At 52.3% G+C, this 20936-nt stretch overlaps 1 protein-coding gene across 1 annotated transcript; it reads left to right on the top strand.

The window, feature by feature from the left end:
• Positions 1–3279: 3279 nt before the first annotated feature.
• Positions 3280–17296, top strand: RIOK1 (RIO kinase 1; the record flags this gene model as incomplete). Its single annotated transcript, XM_084228028.1, has 15 exons — positions 3280–3334; positions 6039–6108; positions 7457–7499; positions 8626–8718; positions 9401–9513; positions 9627–9707; positions 10409–10495; positions 12257–12394; positions 12891–12994; positions 13164–13270; positions 13685–13750; positions 14465–14584; positions 15047–15100; positions 16145–16291; positions 17015–17296. The coding sequence occupies 15 exons, from the start codon at positions 3280–3282 to the stop codon at positions 17123–17125; spliced, it is 1389 nt and encodes a 462-aa protein (XP_084084154.1). The 3' UTR covers positions 17126–17296.
• Positions 17297–20936: the final 3640 nt, after the last annotated feature.

Genomic DNA, 20936 nt, shown 5'->3' with positions numbered 1-20936 from the left:
GGGAGCAGGACAGGCAGATGGACTGAAGACACTGCTGAGGGGAGCAGTGGGGGAGACAGGAGAGGTCTGCTGCGCCATGTGGGACCCCTCCCAGCGGCAGAGGATCAAACCGGCGCTGCAGAGGCTGCATACAGCTGTGGGGAACAGAACAGGCAGACTGACGAAACACACAGCTGAGGGGAGCAGCGGGGAGACAGGAGAGGTCTGCCACGCCACGTGGGTAGCTCCCTGGCCGGCTGGGGGTGGAACTTGTGCTGCAAAGGCTGTGGACAGCTTCACTGTGCTATGCTCAACCCTTTGTACCTGCAGGAGATGCTTGAGAGTGAGTGGTTTTTGTTGCCAAATGGCCTTGAGTCCACGGTCAGGCTGCACTGGGCTTCCCTCCAGTTCCGTTAGCGCTCCCTCCTCGGAAAGCAGCCCTGCGGGGTTCGCTAGCATGGGGCCTGGGACAAATGGTGGGTCCACTCACAAGTGGGTTTCCCACCACACGCGGGTTTTTCTGAACTGCAGCAGAACGCTGGAAGCAGGAAGCTGGGTTAGGGTCGCGCTTCCGTGGAGATGCCTCCAAAGGGATCTCCTGGCATTTCTCCACGGAGAGGAGGGCTGTGCTCCAAGTGCACCTGTGCCTGTAAGTACACCTCTGACAATGCGTGCCAAATGTTTCTAGGGAAAGCTTCGGCTTGAAGACAGTCACAGAGGAAGCCTGCGTTCTCTTTGAGGCCCTGCAGAAGAACCTGCCTGAGAAGACTGGGGAAGTTGAGGGGGAAGACGAGGAAGATGAGGAAGAGTATGAGGAGGAGGAAGAGGACTGGGACTGGGATGATGGAGCAGGAAAGTTCACCAGAGTTTACACCTCGGGTGGAGGGAGTAACCCACAGGTATTTTATAAACGACTCTACTCATCTTTAGGTTGTTGGGTGCCCTTTTTCAAAAAAGATTTATTTATTTTTGTGTAGAACTGGGATACAGGCCAGGTTGCCGGGGGTGAGAGGATTCTCCAGAGATAGGGTGGGGAGCAGAACAGGCAAATCCACTGAAATCCACTGCTGAGGGGAGCAGTGGGGAGACAGGAGAGGTCTGCTGCACCATGTGGATCAGCTCCCTGGCTGGAGATTGAACTCAGGTTGCAGTGGTAACAGCTTGAGACTCAACCCTTAGGCCACGTGGGAGGTGGGAGACCCCTTTGGTGTCTTTTTAAAATACTTTTTGAGTCCCTGCAGTTGGGAAAAAAAGATTTTCCTTGGGTTATTTTGCTGTATAACACAACCTCACGACCCCCCCCCCCCCCATTTTCTTGTCCTGAGGATTTCTTGATTTGTATTCTTCCAATAGTTGGTAAATTTAAAAAGATCTATAAATTGTCATGAGATTATAAGCTTAAGAATTTGTGGGAACTTGTATTATTAAATGCCTCGACTATTTTGTGTCTTTGTCTTAATTATCCTTTGCTTTGACTGTTCTGCGCCTCTCAGTGTGCAGAAACAGGGAAAGTTGATAGGGAACCTCTCAGGGCAAACGCGCTGGTATGAGGATCTATACATGCTGAAAACAGCATGTGCAGAAACAGGGAAAGTTTGAGATAAGAAATCTCCCAGGGCAAAGGTCCTGGTATAAAAATAAAAATCCATGCATGCTGAAAACAGCAATAGGTGTTATGGCTGGAACAGCATAAACACTGAGACTTTCCTTGGCTTGTGCAGCTGGTTACACATCCCCCATATACTTGTGCATTCCCCATTTGCCTGCTTGCTTCTTTGATGTTTTTACTTGCTGTCTGATTCTAAATAAAAACGAGACTGCCCGTGGAGCTGGGCTGCACTTTCTTGGTGCATCTCTCTAGGCTTCTCAGTGTTCTGGACAGGGACTCTGAGTAATCCATTTCATCCCGCCGCCACACCGCCTAAGGAGACAAGAATTGAACCTGGGAAAGGCCATGAATCCTTTATAACAGCTGCTTAAGATGCAGTGAAAAACACAAGTCTAATACATACAGATGCTATTTTGTTGTGAGTAGAAACATCAGTGACAGAAAATATGACATGCTCAAGTAGTTCAGTGTATAGTTATTTGGATGATAAGTTGGAAACTCATAAAAAGCTTGAAAAGCTTATAAGATAAATACCTTTACTTAATAGTTCTCGGGGGAGCTAGTAAGACTCAGTTACAAGAAATCCTCCTGTTGTTTCCAGTGAAGAAACAACCTTACTAAGTTTGCCACAGGACCGCCTCACATGGGTGGGAATCAGGCTGCTGTGGAGGATGTTTCAACGCAGACTGTGTCAGTGACACGGAGATGTGTTATGGTTCATCATCTGTACAATTGCCAGGCCACATTGAACCTGTATCTCACACTGGAAACCCTATGTGTGTGGGCGTTTGCAGAGCTATGGAGTTAACCTGCATCTGCCTGGGGGTTCCTGAAAGATCCTGAGAGTAGGACCCAAAAATTCCTTTTGCTATCAAAAGAGCTGTGTTGTAGACTAGAATGCATGCGTTTTCAAAATAACCAATTTCATACTCACTTGCAGTCCTGTTTTGGTTCCTTCTCCACTGGTTGATCAGTGAGAACGAGTGGTTTCAACTCAGTGATGCCTTTTACTAGAGCTGGAAGAAACATGTGCTCAAATATTAGCTGCTATCTTTGGTTGCTGACATGACAGTGACTAAAATTTTACCCAGTTTTATATAATGCTTATATATTATCTTAATTGAGACTTATTGTTACATTTAATAGAGAAAATGTAGAAGTTGTGTGAGCACAAGAACCACGTTCACTTCAGGGCTCCATGCTGAGCTAGCAGGAAAGAAGCAGTGAGTGTTCTAGGACAGCCCTTTCTAGCTCGACTGTTGTCTCTTTTTTTTGTGGGTTTTGGGTCTCACCACCCCCCAACTTTCTTCTCTCTTTGCCATTGTTGAAGCTTCTGTTGAGCACCAGGATAAATGCTAAGGCCTTTACTCGATTTTTCCTTTGTTGAGATAACCAGACCCAGGCTGAAAATCAGTGTAATGTAGGTCTTAGCTCTTTGTTATGCATTTTGGGGGGGTGAGTGACTATTCTCAAATTTTAAATCAAGAAACTGGTCAAATGAGGAAAATGCATTTAATTTTAATTTGTTGTTCATACAATGGGGAACATACTGTAGAGATGTTAAAAAAAAAAAAACAGGTTTTGCAGATGCTTTGTTTTAGCCAGTAACTTTAATCTCTTATTTCAAATGCCTTTTTGAAAAAAATGTCTTTTAGCCAAATCGACAGACTTCCAACTGCAATTTGTCCAAAATGTCCACTCCAGCAGACAAAGTCTTACGGAAATTTGAGAATAAGATTAATCTAGGTAAGTTCTTATAATACATTTCCTCACTGGGCTGTCAGGAAATTATTAAAACACACAGACTTATAAAATTTTATTAGATCAGGAGATGGATGTATTCAATGTGAATGACTGACCGATAATGCATAGAGAAAATAACTCCCTCACATAAGACATGGTTCAGGAAAGACTAGTTGTGGATTCTGGCCTACAGGCGCCCCCATGATTGTCTCTTTCTGTTTGGTTTGTAGCAGGGTCATTTCATGGCAGGGTGTGGGGAACACTAGACTGGAGGGTATAGCCAGCATTCTGCTTATACAGAGATGATGGTTCGGTGAGCTGTAGAATGCAAGGATGCGGGGTGTGGACTCAGCCAGCTCTTGCAGCTGAAACCCCATAGAGCGCCTCCTGTCCTGTCACTGCCTGCTGTGCACCTGGGGTCTGGAGTGGCGCCGACTTTTGCAGAATTTAACCTAGAATTCAGGTAGTTACCTGTGTTAGTCACAAAATACTAACAAGTCTGAAATTTAGCACATATGGGTGGAGTGTTTTTTTTTTTTTTAATGAAAAGGAACTTTAATAAAATTAGGGAACAATACAGAAAAGGCAAAGAATATAATTTCCAAATCAAGCACCCAAAGTTACCCGTCCCCTCATGGGTAAAAGTCCACCCAAAAGGAATTTGCTCAAAGCAAGGCCCAAAAGCCTGCCACAAATCTAAAGCATCTTCCAGCGGGGACCCATGGAAAAGAAACAGAAACAGCCAGATAAGTCTGGAGGGAAAAGAGCAAAATCAAAATCAAGATAAAAGCTGTGGGCCTCCCCTGGTGGTGCAGCAGTTGAGCGCTGGGCTGCGAAGCTGCCCGAAGCCTCTGCAGTGCCAGTTCGAGCCTGGCCACCCACCGGCGAGGGTCCCACATGGTGCGACAGACCTCTCCTGTTGTGCCCGCTGCTCCCCTCAGCAGTGTATTTCCTCAGTCTGTCTGTTCTGTTCCCTGCTCTGGCTCTGGTGAATCCTCTCACCCTCTTGCACTTCTGACTGTACCCAGTGCTTGTACAAATAAATAAATCTTTAAAAAAAAAAAAAAACCAAGATAAAAGCTGCCATTGTTAACCTCCCCACGGTCTCTCCCGCATCTGTGTCACCCAGTCCAGGACCAAAAGGCAAGTGCAGCTTCTTCACATGTCTCTGCTCCATGTGCCTCCTCCAGGTCTCCTTCTTGCTCTCCATCCTGCTTCCTTCCTTCCTTCCTTCCTTCCCCAGTCTCCTTTCCAGCTTCTTCTCCCTGCACCTGGAACCTCCCCTTTCCTGGCACCACCCTGTAACAGACCCACAGTTAGGCCACCCCATTTCGCATTGGGGTTGCCCTGTATCCATCCCTCATAAACTAAAGTATCAGCTTGTTCTCATTCAATTATTGAATCCCCTAATATTTGCTAAGTCACTTTAATGTAGGTAAGGATGGTGCTGCAGTGGGTAGGGGGGAGGCAAGAGAAAGAATGTCTAGGTTACAGTCCTGCCTCTTAAGGAATCTAAACTTTAATGATAATCAAGAAAAATCCATATAAAACAGAAGATAAATAATAAAATAATACCATTCATGCACTGTTGGGTTTTGAAAAAGAAAGAAATGAAAGCCAGGGTAGTTCATAGTAATGTATTATGCTGTTAAAGCATTGTCATGACCTACCTTCACTTCCAAATCAACATGCACCAAATGGAGTTTGTGGCTTTTCATTAAAATTGAATCCTCTCTCAAACTGATGTACTATTGCCAAAAGTATTTCATCTTTTTTACCCTCAAAACTGGAAATTTGGGGGCCCTATTGTAATTATTATTTATTGAACAATTTGCTAAGTTTGTGCAAATTATATGCTGCATATCTATTCTAAAATGTATGTATTTTTTTAAATAAATTTTATTGTTATATTCCCAATACAATTGCAGCCCCCCCATTCTGACCCCAATCCCTCCCCTCCCGCCCCCGCCCCCCTAAAAGTGTCTCTGGTTCATAGTTTTTTGTTGATTTTGATTTTCACTTTCTTATAGTTATTCATTTTCCTGGTCCCTTATTTAAGTTTTCTAGATTCCTGCTATGAGTGAGACCATCCGGTATTTTTCTTTTTCTTTCTGGCTTATTTCGCTGAGCATGATCCCTTCCAGCGCCATCCATGTTGCTGCAAATTGCATGTGTTTATCTTTTTTGAATGCTGAGTAATATTCCATGGTGTATATGTACCACATCTTCTTGATCCAGTCATCTATTTTTGGGCATTTGGGTTGTTTCCAAAGCTTAGCTATTGTAAACAGTGCTGCTATAAACATAGGGGTGCAGGTGTTCTTTGGAATGGATGTTTCTGTGTCCTTTGGGTAAATACCTAGGGGTGGAATTGCTGGATCATATGGAAGCTCTATGTTTAGTAGGTCCAGAAATCTCCACACAGCTTTCCACAGTGGTTGGACCAGTTTGCACTCTGGGTGGAGTGTTTTGAGGGATTTCTGGATTTAGATTTTTATAGCTCAACAGTTGGAGCTGCAGGGGTGAAAGAGAACCTTGTTGTTAAGGATGTGCCCTTAGCATTGGCCCTCGCAGACATTTAAAGAGGGCTTTTTCCTGAGCATGATCATAAGACACTTCGTAGACAGATGAAGAGGTAGCCTAATTCAGAAAGACTTTAATCTTACATGCTTACATTGTAGATTTTTTTTTTCTTTTCTATTTGTAGATAAGCTAAATGTCACTGATTCTGTCATAAATAAAGTCACCGAAAAGTCCAGACAAAAGGAAGCAGATATGTAAGTAATATCTTAACTGTAAAACCTGGATGATCAGAAATAGTTCTAGGCATCTCAGTCATAACTTTTTGGATTTAGCTAGTTGAGGATACTCCGTGCCACTGAAAATTGAAATTACTGCACAACTCTTATTTTTTTTTTAAATATTTATTTGTGCATACAAGAACTGGGGGTACAGGCCAGAGGTGCGGGGGTGAGAGGATTCACCAGAGACAGAGTGGGGAGCAGAACAGGCAGATCCACTGAAATCCACTGCTGAGGGGAGTGGTGGGGAGACAGGAGAAGTCTGCTGCGCCCTGTAGGTCACCTCCCTGGCCGGGGATCAAACGCGTGCTGCAGTGCTTGCAGATACCTTCATAGTGCTGTACTTAACCCCTTGTGCCACCAGGGAGGCCCCTACTAAGCAAATCTTAAGTGTGTGGTGAGACTCTCACTTTGTGACATTAACTGATATGCCCTGAGGGGCAGTGAGGAGGACAGTTCTGCAGATTGTGTTTCAAGTAAAATGTGAAAATATAAAAATGCTCCCTTTTAGAACTTACTCAGAGTTGTTCCCTTCATGGGTTCCCTTGTAAAACTTAGGGGAAGATTTAAAACGTTATGACTGAGGACTGTATCCATTTACATTCTGTTCTCAATATCAATGGTTTACGATCTGGCTGACCTCTCAATGCTGACCTGTCACTCTTCAGGCATTACCTGTGTTACTGAAGTTGCAGGGAACTTGTACCATGACCTCCCAGTGTTAGACCTGAGCTTGGGGCTCATTCTCTTCTGGCTCCTTACTATTCCCCAGAGAGCAGTTTTTAGAGAATTGCCATGGCCCATGTTCCCTCCCTGAAGCATCTAAATCTACGTGTATGGGTCTTTATTAGTTGAGGTCAGTGTGCTATACTAAGGCACTTAGGGTAGTGCTAAAGCATGTTGGTGTCCAACGCACTAACTGCTCGCAGTAGTGGGAGTGGTGTCTCCACAGGAAGGGGCTCTCCGGGGAAAGCTGTGCAATGACCACCCCTGCCCCCCCCCCCCTTGCTGGCTGCGGCGTTGCCGCAGCTTAAAGCACATTACACGCTCTTGTTTTTCTCCAGCTTCATTCACTTTACTTAACTCTTTTCACTCTGTGCTTCTGAGGTGTGATAGGCTAGTTTTCTTACTATGCATAGGCTTTTGTCTCGGGTACCCAGTTGTGAAAAGGTTCCACTGAGACATGAAACCACAGTGAGATCTGGAATTTGTTCTCAGGAAACTCCCCACTGAGGAATGTTACAGCAGCGCCCACATTTAGAAACAGTTGTATTGCGTCTACCTGAATTCGAGTACTCACCTACTCTGTTCTCTTTTGGCTTAGGTATCGCATCAAAGACAAGGCGGACAGGGCAACCGTGGAGCAGGTATGATTCCAGGCTCTTCTTTAAAGGAGCAGCTCTTTCCTCTTTGAACTGTAGTTTTCTTCTGTCCGTCTTGCTCAGCACTAACGTCCTCCAGCTGCCCCTGTATAAAATCAGTCCTGTTCCTACTCCCAAACTTAGAGATGTACAGTAGACTATGACGGCCTGTGAGGGGACAAGCCATCAGCCATTTGGATGCGTTGCTTCCTCCTGCCCCCTGCTGGGCTAAGTGTCTGTTTTGCAGCAGCTCAGATCCCTCCCTAGAATCCCGGCACCCACCAGCTGAGCCCGTGCACTGTACTAGCAGTGGCTGCTGCCTCACACACTCCCCTGTCTTTATCTTTTTTACTTTTAATTTTAGTTCTAGTTTTCATGGTTACTTTTGTTCCTCCACACATGTACATCCCATTTACCCTCTGCTGGGCTACACTGCCAGTCACATGCTCCCTGTCTGTCTCCACTTGTGCCAGGCAGTTTGCATCCTGCGGTCTCCTGGCCGTTGGCTGCACTCACCTTAGGCTTGACCCCTGCATGCCATCCATGGAGAGGTAGGAAAACAACCCATAGCCAGGGGGTGGACTGGAGCGGTGTGTGAATCCCTGCTTAAAGTAGCCTGTCCAATACCATGGCCACCGGGCATTTGAGGTGGCCAGTCTGAACTGTGATGGGCTCTAGATGTTAATGCGTGGTGTGTCTTCGGTATTGGGGGCGGGGGGCAGTGGTCACTGTCTCGCCCAGCACGTCCGTGTTGTCCGCCTGTCGGGGCAATGCTGCCCTGTGGTCTGTAACAGTGCGTGTGGTGGGATAAGTAAAATGCGGTGAATGTAACTTCCCCTGACTCTGGGCGGCCAGAAGGCACTGTGTGGGGGGCACATCCTGTTTCTTGGCTGACTTCGCTTCCCTTGGGCTCCCCTTGGTTCCCGCGGCAAAGGGACCTGTTGCTCATGGTCGCTCTGGCTCCTTGACCTCGCCTTGCCGTTGATTTACTGAAAATCCTGAGCACACCCTGTTCAGACTTTGCCTCACCCGCAGCACTGCAAGGGGCCCATCACTGGCTGGGAGTTAGATGCTCCGCTGACAAGTTCTCACTGCTCTGCCTGCACTGGCTGGTATTTGCGTCTCCTTCTAGGTGTTGGATCCCAGAACACGAATGATTTTATTCAAGATGTTGGTCAGAGGCGTCATAACAGAGATCAACGGCTGCATCAGCACAGGGAAAGAGGTGAGCTTTGCTTGGGATTCCTCGGTGTCGTCATGGTAGTTTTCTTATTTCAGATCCAGTCAGAATGGAGGCGCTCAGTAAATGTGCCTTTCCAAAGAGAAGGAAAACTTGGATGTACAAGGCAGGGTTGTCACCACAGCATTTGCGCAGGGGACTTTAGTAATACCTGTTGCCGGGTGGGGGTCAAGGTCACGTGGTGCTGCTTGCACCCGAGACCCACTGACTGTGGCGTCCACTCGGGCGCCTGCATTCCCTGATGTTGGTCACACAGGCGGCTCCCGGCCCCACAGTGACATGGCAGGGCGGGCGCTCTGCCTTCTTCCTTGCTCCTTTACGTGTGGGTTTGGGGAAAGGTGGGCATGGGGCCATGAAACTCCCAGTGCTCCGCGGGAAGCAGTTCTTAGCGAGAGCCCGTTTCTCAGTCACCAGGTGTAACGAGGTCCTCGCCTGTTTTCCACATACTTGAGGTATGGGGAGGCTTGAGTGTGCTTGTCGTGTGAATTTCAACTGGATTTTCCTGTAGTTGTAAACTGGAGAGTGCTTTCGCCCTCGCCCACCTCCCCCAAAGTCGAGGGCACTCTCCGGCCCTGAGTCCGTGTGCGGGTGTATGCGGGGGGTTGAGAGACCGACTGGCTGTGGTCACTCAGCACACTTAATTTTCCCTGTTTTTGATTTGAAATAGGCCAACGTCTACCATGCTAGCACAGCAAACGGCGAAAGCAGAGCCATCAAAATTTATAAAACGTCCATTTTGGTGTTCAAAGATCGGGACAAATATGTAAGCGGTGAGTTCAGGTGAGCTCGGGGTTTTTTTTTTCGTTTTTGTTTCTTGATTGGCTTAATTTGTTTCCTACAAAAATAAAAATGAATAATGGGATGGAATGATGGAAATGTTTTTCTTGTTTAAGATTTCGTCATGGCTACTGTAAAGGCAACCCCAGGAAAATGGTGAAAACTTGGGCAGAAAAAGAAATGAGGAACTTGATCAGGTGACTGTCTTGAGGGGGAGGGGATGTCTGAGCCTTGGAAGCTTGAGAAAGTGTTTGGAATTCATCCTGAGGACGAGGGGCGCTGTTGTGGGAGCTTCAGTCGGGAAATGACACAGTCGGCGGTATCAGTGTGTCCCTTTCTAACACCTATTGAGGTTTTAGATGCATTTCCTTAGGTCCTAGACTCCTCGTAGTTAAGTCTTTCAGTCTAGCGCGGCGCACCTCACGTGTGCCTTGTGCTGACACCTGCGTCTGACCTGGCTGAGGTGCTCTTTCCTCAGAAGCCCTCTCCTCTCCCACGCTGACGCTGGCTGCAGGAGGCACACCCTGTGTATCTAGGTGTTCAGCAAAGGCGCTCGTGGGGGCGTCCTGAGTTGGTGCCGGTTCGCTGTTGGGGCGCGTCCACCTGTCTTCATTGGCACGTGTTTGGGCTCGTCACCTCAAGACGTCGCAGACACATCTGCCGTGCGTGTGGGTCTTTGGATGTGCCTCTCTTCAGACTCACGCCTGGCATTGGATTGGCTGATAGAAACCGGGATGTCCCCGTTGATCTGCCAGGTTTTGTCACTTTGGTGACACGATGTGGCTTTAAATCACGGTGTCTTCCAGAGCGGGAGGCACAGCGCCACCGCGAGGGCCTGGGTGCTGCTCCTGCGGGCTGCGGTGCTCGCCGGCTCTTGACTTTCCTTGTTCTGTCGCAGGTTAAACACGGCTGGGATCCCATGCCCAGAGCCCATCCTGCTGAGGAGCCATGTGCTCGTCATGGGCTTCATTGGGAAGGATGACATGTAAGTGTGGGGGCCTGGTCATTGCCTGCTTAGCACTGTGTTATTAAGGGGTTTTGTTTAAAAAATACGAAAATTTTTAATTAAAGTAATACTGGTTTATGTCATGTAGGGTTCAGGTGAGCTGCAGAAATCGACATCTGTGTTCACTACACTGTGATCCCCAAAGTCTGGGTTCATCATCATGCCGTCGAGTCCCTCGGTCCACCCTCCCCGGCCCTCCCCTGCTTTCCCTTCAGGAAACATTCTGTCCTTACTGTCGAGTTAGTTTGGGTTGTTTCCTGTCTTTGTTTGCTCTGCTTTCTTCGTCTTCCATGAGGAGTGAGTCACCTGGTGTTTGTCCTCCGTCTGACTTGGTCCTGTCAGGTTTCCCGTCCATTCCTGCTGACGTTGTCACACACAGCCAGAGCGCGTCTCTTTTCAGTAGCGGAGTAGTGTCGCACGTGTACAGGTGCGTCCTCCTCGTCTGTCTCTTCTGTCCTTGGCTCCTGGGTTGTCTCCCGGGCTCGGCTGTTGTACGTGGTGCTGCAGTTCACACGGGCGCGGGCAGCTCTTCAAATGAGTGTTTCCTTATCCTCTTGTCAGGGAACCGGAAACGGGATGACCAGATGGTGCGAGTTCCTGTCTCAGCTTTCTTCAGCAGCGTCCGTGCTGCTTTCCATAATGGCCGTCCAAGCCTTGCTTGCATCCCCAGCACACGGGCCCTTTCGTAACCAGCCCTCTTATTTCTGGTCTCTTGGTTAATAGCCCTTCTCCCGGGTAGGGGTGTCCTCGCACGGCGGTTTGGATCTGCATTTTCCTGATGGCAGGTGACGATGGACATCTTTTCAGGGCCCTGTGGCGTCTGCGAGTCTTTGGAGCAGTGTCTGTTCAGATCTTTTGCCCATTTCTAAATCGGGGTCTTGAAAAATCTTTTCAACAAGTTCTTGGCGTGTTTTGAGTGTTACTCTGTGTCAGCGCGTGGTTGTGTCTTTCCCACTCAGTGGGCTGCATTTTCGTGGGCTGACACGTTCTCTCCCCGTGCAGAAGCCTTCTGGCTGGAAGTTGTCCTTTAGTTTGCGTCACTTCCATTCCTCTTGCTGTTGGAGTCAGGTCCCCAGAGAGGTCTGTAAGGTGCTGTTCCTTGTGTTTTGTGGAGTCAGGTCTTACAGCCAGATCTTTAGCCCATATTAGATCTGGGGGCGTGAGGGGTAGGGGTGGGTTTACTCTCTGGCATGTGGCTGTTCAGTTTTGCCAGCCGACTAGAGAGACTTGCCCTCTCCTTCCTCTTGGCTCCTCTGTTGGAAGCTATCTGTGTGCCTGTGGGTTTACTGCTGGGATCTCAGTTCTGCGCCGCTGCCTGATGTGTCTTCGTCACCCCGTTATCCAACGTGCCGAACTGCCCTGCGTGCAGCGTTTCTCATTCTTAAATTAATCCTTCTTTCTTGGAATATTTTTCATGGCTCTCTCCCACTGTATCAGTGAGTAGACACAATACTCAGTTCTGCCTTTTAAAGCCTCCACATGCCTGTCAGTAACACCCCACCCTGAGGGGAGGGCTGGGCGAGGGTTGGGGAGTGGGGGGGAGGGCAGGACGAGGACCATTGGCACAGCAAGCCAGGGATGCACTTGCTCACAGCTGCTGGCTGACGGCACAGTGTCTGTGGGCGTGGTGTGTGCAGTGAGCCCAGCCGTGGCCATATGGTCCATGGGATGGCTTGGGGACGAGGGACACGTGACCACACAGTGTAAAGCAGGACAGCTGTTCACTTGTGTTCACTCAAGGCCAGCGCCACTGTTGAAAAATGTCCACTTGTCAGAATCCAAGGCCCGGGAGCTGTACCTGCAGGTCATAGAGTACATGAGGAGGATCTACCAGGACGCCCGGCTCGTCCACGCTGACCTCAGCGAGTTCAACATGCTGTGAGTGCCTCCCACCCCCATGGCCCTCCGTGGGCTTTGAAAAACAGGTCTGGGTCCCAGCATCAGGCGCGTTCTGCAGTGTGGTGCTGCCCCCATGCCCCAACTCCCTGTTCTCCCATGTCACGGTGTGTGCCAGGTGCTGCCCCTGGTGCCCCAGCACCCCAACTGTGGCGTCCACTGCTCTGACCCTGAGAGGGCCGGCTGGGACATATCCTACTTTGGCCTTCTAGTCAGTGATCTGTTCCCTTTGGCTGCCTCTTCATTTTACCACTTTCCTTACTCTTAAAATAGATTTTTTTCTTTTTCTTTTTTTCATGGGACCCTCCCCGGCGGCTGGGGAACGAACCAGCGCTGCAGAGGCTGCGGGCAGCCTCGCAGCCCAGCGCGCAACCTCTGTGCCACCAGGGGATGCCCTTAAAATAGAGGTTTTTAAACAAAAACGTGGGGAAGGAGGCGTGTCCTGAGGGTCCCACGGTCCTAGCGTGTCTGCCCACAGGTACCATGGCGGAGGAGTGTACGTCATCGACGTGTCCCAGTCTGTGGAGCACGACCACCCCCATGCCCTGGAGTTCCTGAGGAAGGACTGTGCCAACGTCAATGGTGCGTGGCCATTGCTGCTCTGTGCTGGCTGTCGTGTGGGTTTTGTGCTCCCTTGAGTGTCAGTGTGAAGTCATGGCGCTGCTCATGCTGATGCTAAGCCGGTGGCAGGCTTGTGTGTTTCCGATTCTCCAGTGGCTGTGTCTGAGCTGTCGTGAACTTGTCCCCACAGATTTCTTCCTGAAGCACGGCGTTGCTGTGATGACCGTGCGGGAGCTCTTTGAATTTGTCACCGATCCTTCCATCACCCCAGAGAATGTGGATGCTTATCTGGCAAAGGTGAGGGTGGAGGGGGAGCAGGAGGAAGTGTGTGTGTGTCGCCTGTGTGTCTACCCACTGAGTGCCCCTGCATGCTGGGCAACGCTGGTGCCGTTCGCACGGCTTCCCGAGACCTTTCCCGCCAGTCAGAGCCTACACAGCCAGTGTGAAATCACCGCGCAAGGTGGCACAGGCTGGCAGAGTCCTGAATGTGTCGCTGGAGACTTGTGAGACTTGGTCACGGATCTTTGGGGCAAAGTGTACATGGCACCAGGGCCCTTGTCAGGTGCACAAGTTGGTGGCGTTAAGGACAGTCTCGTCGTGTCACTGCCACTGCCCTGCAGCCACAGAACACTTTGTTTTCTAAAGCACACCAGGATGGGGATATGTGTTTTGTAGCTGGAAAGTAAAGGAAGGCAATTGTTTCCTTTGCAGGCCATGGAACTAGCATCTCAGAGGACCAAGGAAGATAGGTCCAGCCAGGACCACGTGGACGAAGAGGTTTGTCGCCTGCCCCCAGCCCAGAGAGGGCCTGGGTGTTGTGGCCTCTGGAGTGCATGAGAGATACAGGGTTTGTAAATGACGAGGTTGTGACAGGTTAGGAAATTCAGCTGAGCCGGGTTGTGTGACTTGTGCTGTCGTGCTGCTCTGCTCTCTGTGCTGTGGTCCTGGGTGGAGCTTCTCAAAGGCGCTACTGGAAGATAAGATTCAAGAAGGAATAGCGGGTTTTTCGTTTACAAATGTGAATTTTTAAGTGATTTAAGTGCCAACTCCAGTGACACTGTAGATTTTTAATGCTAACGTTTGGCACCAAAAAGAGAATTGTTTCACTCTTGGGTGTCGGGATGTTGTTGTCACACAGGGTGGGCTGTTTCCCATGTGAACACCCACGGCTGAATATTGGGAGAGTTGACAGTGGCACTGGGGTGGGGGTGGGGGGATGGTGGTCCTTGGGCCGGCTCCTGAGGCAGCACAGTGGCTGCGACCCTGCTGCAGCACCAGACCCTTCCCCTCGAGGGAGCTTTGTGGAACACAGGCGTCACCCAGGGTCACCCCGAGTTGCTCCAAGTCCTGTCCTTGGTCAGGGCATGGCCTTGCTAGGTCGGCGCTGCAGGTCGTTGGTTTCTCTATGACCTGAGGGGCCGAGGCTGTTGTGTGAAAGTGGGGGGGTGAGTGTAAAACCATTTGTACTTTCTCTTCCTCCGTGTCTGCCAGGTGTTCAAGCGAGCATATATCCCTAGGACCTTGACTGAAGTCATGAGTTACGAGCGGGACCTGGATGTAATGATGAGGCTGAAGGAGGAAGACATGGCCATGAGCACCCAGCAGGACAGTGTGAGTGGTGTGGTTTGTGCACAGGGCTGGTTTGCAGCAGGGGCTGCCCCTGTCCCTGTCCCCCTCCTCTGCTCTGGACGTGGCCCTTGCAGGACCAGGGGTGCCCAGGCTGCTAGGGTGCTCGTGGAACAGGCATGCTCCATGAGGCCAGCAGGCATTGCAGGAGGGCAGAGCCGAGCAGAGTGTGCAGTATGAATTCTTGCCCTCGTAGATCCATTCACGTGTGTATTTCAGAGTGTGGAATAAAGTTTTCTGGTGAAGGTCCAGATGTCAGTGTTTCAGAACTTGCAGCCTGAGAGACGAGCGTAGCTATGCTCAGTCATTACGTAACGAGAAAAGAAACGTCCCCAAAATTTTAACCAAGGGAGCCGAGAGCGCTTGGCGATACTGAGCACAGGCTCTCATGTGCTGGGCGAGACCCTGCCTGGCTTCGTGCTGACTGTAGTTTTCTCTTGTTACAAGATTCTCTACCAGACGGTCACCGGGCTGAAGAAGGACCTGTCAGGTGTTCAGGAGGTGAGGACGCTGGGCACAGTGCCCACTGCAGAGACCCTGGGGAGGGCAGGGCGCAGCACAGGGGCGAGTGCCGGCAGCGCCAGTCTGCTGCGCTGGGTGTGGTCCCCGTCTGGGCAATTTCAGAGACGGACGCCCTTTGTGTTCATTCTCAGCAACTTCTGAGGCTGAGACGTGGGACCGTGGTTTCTGCCTGGTCCTCCTGGCGCGCTCTGGCGGCTGGGGCGCCGTCCTTCCTGCGTCCCAGTCTTCCTTTGCAGCACGCACAGACCGGCTCGGAGTGGTGGGGCGCAGCCAGTTGAGGGGCTCATGAGCTCAGCTTTGGCCCATGCTGGGTCCCTGTCTTCAAAACGATTTTGTTTCATTTTGTATTTTAACACAATTGAATCTAAGCAGTAATAAAAGTAGTTTATTTCTTTGAACGTTTTTAATGAAAAGCTTAACATTTAAGATTTGCTCTTTGAAGCGTAACCATCTCCTTTGGTGGGAAGAACTGTTGGAATCCTGGGAGCCTGTGGTTGAGGTGGTTGCAGCGCAGGGCAGTTGTGCTGTGAGCCCCAGAGCGTGAAGGTTGTCACTGGCTAGGGAATACTTTTGAAGGTTGTTTTTTTTAAAAAAAATAGTGCCTGCTGCTATAGAAACTAAATCTTAGGGGGATTCAGTTATGCTTAAAACCATCCTTTCTTCTGTCAAATGAAGTGTTGCTGGCACTGAGGTTAGCTGAGAACAGCCGCGAGGGTGTCCAGAGCGGCTACATGCTTTGCATTGACTTGTCTGTGTCCTTGGGGTCCCGGCTCTGAGCTCTTGGCCTGCGGAGAGCCGCAGAGCAGCTGCATGTGCTGGGCCACCCGACAGCCACCACCTTCCCTAGGCTGCTCGTGAGCCTTGCCCTGTGCCTCCTCCCTGAGCGCCCTTTCACTGTCTGCGCACAGGGCAAGGTCTCAGCGCCATTAGCCGCGAGGCTGGCGCCTGCGTGCTGGCTGAAACACGTGTGATGATGGCTGTGAACTGGTTGGCGGGGGTAACACGGGTCTCTGATATTCCAAGGTCCCTGCGCTCCTGGAAGATCAAGTTAAGGAGAAGCCTTGTTCTGAGTCAGAAGATACCGGAAGCTCCGAGTGCTCTGACACTGACTGCGAGGAGCAGGGGGACCACGCCTGCTCCAGGAAGCCCACACCCGACCTCGACCTCGCGGTGGGCAGGAAGGTCAGCCTCACCCCCCCCCCCCCGCCCCCATGCCAAGTGGCATCCTGCGTGCCTGCATCAGGCTGGTTCCCAGGGCTGAGCACTCTGGCAGTCTGCAGTCCCCCTGGACTCTGCTTTGGGCAACAGTACCTGGAGAAGGGGTGCTGGCGGGAGCAGTTTGGCCTTCCACTCTCCTTCACTTAGACACCAGTGAGGCTGGAGTCTCCCGCAGGCTGCTCGGGAGCATCTCGGGACTCCCTGCCCAGCCGGGTGTCTTCAGAATCATCGCCTGTCCTCCCTCCGCCTGCCGGGGCTGTAGACACCCCGCGACTGGGCAGTGTGGGCAGCCGTGTCACTCGTTCTTGTTCTGCAGTCTCCTTACTGCTTAGAGTGAGTCACCTGTGGGGGCTACGACTTAGAGTCACCCCACCTCTCAGAACACTTTCCCCCCGTCTACTGGGAACAGGTTGTCTCTTTCCAGCAAATGTTTCTGTGATGATACGAACCTTGTAAAGAAAAGTCATTGCAGGCGTTGAAGACCACCCTCGCTCGTGGTTCTGCTCCGCTGGCTTCAGATTTTGCCAAGAAAGTTTAAAGGCCATTTCGCTCTAATTCTACCCCCAAACTGAACATTTTCATGTTCCATTTTATCCTTTTACATGTATATTTTCATTCGGGTGTAGTAACTCTGAAGGAAGCTGGGGGGTTTTAACTTCTGTGTTTGGCTCACAGGAAAGAAAAAAGATGGTCAAGGAAGCCCAGAGAGAGAAAAGAAAAAACAAAATTCCTAAACACGTGAAAAAAAGAAAGGAGAAGACAGCCAAGGCGAAAAGGGGCAAATAGCATCCCCGCTGTCCCCGCTGTCCCCTCTGCCCCCGAGTCTGCACCGCACCCCCCCCCCCCCCCCCCGCCTCAGGACAGCTGCAGCCCAGGGCCCGGCCAGCACGTCCTCGGGTTCTGTGCGGAGCTCGAGGCCGGCGTCTCCACCTTCCCCGCTCGCTGCTCCCGGCCGAGGGTCTTAGTTCAAGCTGCTGTTTTAGTGACGACGCTTGAGCGCTTTTATTTTCCTCTGCTTTCCCTGACAGCGCTTGTGTGGAGGCGTCGTAAACATTTACCCGTGACGTACAGTTGCAACTTTCACATTTGTGTCGAGCAGGTTGGAGAGACTTGGACACACACTCGTGCCTAGTCCCACCCACCCCTGGCCCGCTGGGTGCGGCCGGCCTGGAGCAGGCAGCTCACGGCGCCTCCGCACCCTCGTGTGTGCTGAGCGCAGACCCGGTGCTGGGCTGCTTCCCCTGCACGAACTTGGCCTTTTCATTCGTCGGATGTTTGCGGCTGTAGGAGCTCGGGGCGTAGCAGCAGCCGAGATGAACGGATTCCTGCCTTCGGGGAGCTCCCGCTTTAGCGGGAAGTCAGGACAGTGGATGAAAGAAGCTACACCGCAGGTGCTGACCGCTTGCGAGCGCGGCCCTGGCAGGATGGCGGTGGTGGTTTCAGAACCGGCCGCGCCAGCAGGCACTGTCGGAGGAAAGACTTGGATGTGAGCCGCATACACTTGGGAGACAAGACCCTTCCAGGCAAAGCCCACAGCAAGGACCTGGGCCCTAGTGCAGAGGCGTCCTGACGTGCCCCACGCAGGAGGCCGGTGTCGCAGCCCCGGAGAGGTGACGAGGTGAGGGGTGTCGCGCCTGGCGGGATGTTGAGCAGAGCAACGTCGAGACCTGACTCCTGTTGGGAGAGGAGAGCCGTCATGGCGGGGCAGCAGGGGTGCTGGGGTGGCTGCCAGGGCGGTGTGTGGGACCGTGGATGCGGCCAGAGCCGGTGGGTTCGGGATGCGGCGCAGCAGAGGGGCCACATGCCGGGGGACACGGTGGGAGGGCGGGCGGGCCCGGCACCTGCCTGTGAGGAGGGCTGTGGGTGGCAGGATCGGGTGGGAGGGGCAGGGAAAGCATGTGGGGCCACGAGGCACAAGCGCTGAGGGCCGCGTGTTAGAAGGGCTTTGCCTTAGACGCGATTCCTGTGAATAAACTCAGTCTCCTCTTGAGCGGAAGCCGGTACCTGCTTGTCTGAGAGCCGGCGGGGTGTTGGGGAGCAGTCACCCGAGCTTTCAAAATTTTAAGTCGTGCTGATGTTTGTACCACCCTCCCTTCTTCGCTTTTAAGAAACTTCTGAGCACGAAGTGCAAATCCAGAACGCAAAGTTTCGGGGAGGCGCAAAGGCGCTCCCCCCTCAGCGGGCCAGAGGCAGCCTCAGCACCCACACTCCCAGGCTCCGCCCTCAGGCTCCCCTTGTGCCCCAGGGGCTGCCTCTGATGGGCGTCCCACCCCTGGGCCCCCGCACGTGCTCCGGTGCGTGGAGAGTGGGTCTGAGCGCAGCCCCTGCCCTGGGGGCTCTGTGGGCAGGACACGGGTTCCCTCATCTTCTGCATCGCCGCCGTGGATGCCTTGTGGGAGTCGGGGCGGGGGGGCCTCACCTTCGAGGGGCGCTTTTGGGTCACTCCTGCTGGCGCCGTGCTTCCTGCCGGGGCCGAGATGGGAACCAGCACGGGAGGCTGGGCGGGCGGGCTCTGCTCACAGGGCGGCACTTGTGGGTTCTGGGGGCCTGAAGGGGCGTGGTGTCCCGTGGAGTGGGGGAGGCGATGACAGCTTTAGGTCGCCGCGTCCACAGGTGGGGGTTGGAGTTTGTCACCCCCGCCTTGGGGTTTGTGCTCCTTGCGCAGAGAGGTTAGTGCGATGGCTGTGGGCTCGTGACAGGCGCCGGTCCTCGCTGTCCACGGAGGAGGCGGGGCTGGCCTCTGCCTCCCCGAGTCCTTGTCCTGCCCGGCCGTGCCGCCTCTGGACTGGCTGGGGGCCAGTCTGGACTCTCACGTCGCTCCTGCTCGGGCCGCTGTCACCAGGCAGCCCGGAAGCCTGTCCGTGGTCCCTTCCGGAGGGGAAGGCACGGTCGCAGCGTGAGCACCGCTGTCCCTGGCCCTCGGCCGGCCCTGTCTCCTCAGGGCTGCTTTTTGGGTCGTTTAAGGCCAATCAGCTTGCCACTTCAGGTGAAGTCAGCCTCGTGTTCTTGGGCTGTCCTGGGTCTTATGTGCGTCCGAAAAAGTGAGAGATTTGGCCAGGCACCGCTGGGGTCGGCACGCAGGAAGCGCAGGGGCGGGGAGGAGGGGTGCGAGGTTGCGCTCACACAGGGTTTGCCCAGTTGGTTCAGCTCCCTGGCTGGAATCGAGCTCAGCGCCGTAGAGGTAATAGGGCTGAGACTTAACCCCTAGGCCACCGGGGAGGACCGCGAGGCTTTATTTTGACCTTGAGCAGGTGAGGCCATCGACTTACCCAGCTGGGAGTGGTCAGCCATTCCAAGCAAGCACCACTTCCAGGGCGGCAGGCGGGACGCAGGCTGATGCGGCGCGTTCACCACCTCTGCTCCCCCTGGCAGGAACGTGACCTGCTGCGGGCACTGGAGCGCCCCGGGTGGACCTCAGTAAAATGGAAGTACTGTGTGCCCCGCAGTCCCGCTCTCGGGCATCTGTCCAAAGATCATGAAACACCAACACAAAAAAATAGACTCCCCAGTGCTTATGGCAACACTGTCTATGATGGGGGGCAGAGAGGGTCCACAGGGGCAACCCAGGTGACCACTGACAGGACTGGATCCAGACATGGTCCCCGCTGTGGACGCTGCGGCCATCAGGAAAGATGAAACTCAGCCTTTGACAGCAAAGCGGAGGACCCAGAGGGGCTGTGTGTGGTAGAGCAAGTCACCTGTGTGTTCTATATGTAATAACATGTTAATTTAAAACCACAATGGCATGTATTTGCATACAAACAAAGGCACAGTTGTATGTGATGGACGGGCTGAAGACATAGGGCCTCACGTAGCCGGGGTCCGTGTAGACGCTCCTCTCACTAGACGACCCCGGTCACTCGCTGCTTGGGGACCTGCTTGCCATCCCCGCAGTACCCGCTGCCCCGCTAGGGGGAGCTGTGCGCCCACACGCCGCTGCCTACCTGCTGTAGGCGTGCCGCTCCTTTCTCTGCGTCCCCCTTAAACAGGAGTGGGGGGACCATCCTGGCTGCGTTTGATGTCTGCTTTTTAATTCATCCCTGAAGAACCGAGGGGGTGACTCCTCAGGCTGAATTCCCCAGAAGCTGTGGCCCTCGTGTGCAGGAGCTGCTTGTTTTATTTTAGGTGACGCGCCCTTGGAGGAAAGAGTGACGCCAGCACAGACAGACCTGGGGGCTTTGCCCTGGAGCCTGCCTCGTTGGCCTGCCAAGGTCCCCCCTCCCTGCCCTTGTTTCCCCACCTGTGAGCTGAAGAGTCAGTGAGGAAGTCCAGAAGGTTCCAGAGCCGCCGGGTCAGTGTGCTGGCCCTGAAGCAGCTGTGCCCTCCGAGCCCTCGAAACCTGGCCCGTCCGGACTGTGCGTGTGACTCTGTTACGGATTCAGAAGCCTTAGCGTGTGAAACAGGACTAACGCCACTTAGTAATTAAAAAAGGCTTTTGTGTTTTTTTTTTTTTTAAGATTTATTTATTCATTTATACAAGCACTGGGTACAGTCAGAAGTGCGGGAGGGTGAGAGGATTCACCAGAGCCACAGCGGGGAGCAGAACAGGCAGACGGACGAAACACACTGCTGAGGGGGGCAGCGGGCAGCAGGAGAG

The sequence above is a fragment of the Talpa europaea genome (assembly GCF_964194135.1).
Source record: "Talpa europaea genome assembly, chromosome: 2".
NCBI classification, from domain to species: domain Eukaryota; kingdom Metazoa; phylum Chordata; class Mammalia; order Eulipotyphla; family Talpidae; genus Talpa; species Talpa europaea.
The sequence above is the reverse complement of the archived record's forward strand: the minus strand, read 5'-3'. Positions and strand labels throughout refer to the sequence as shown.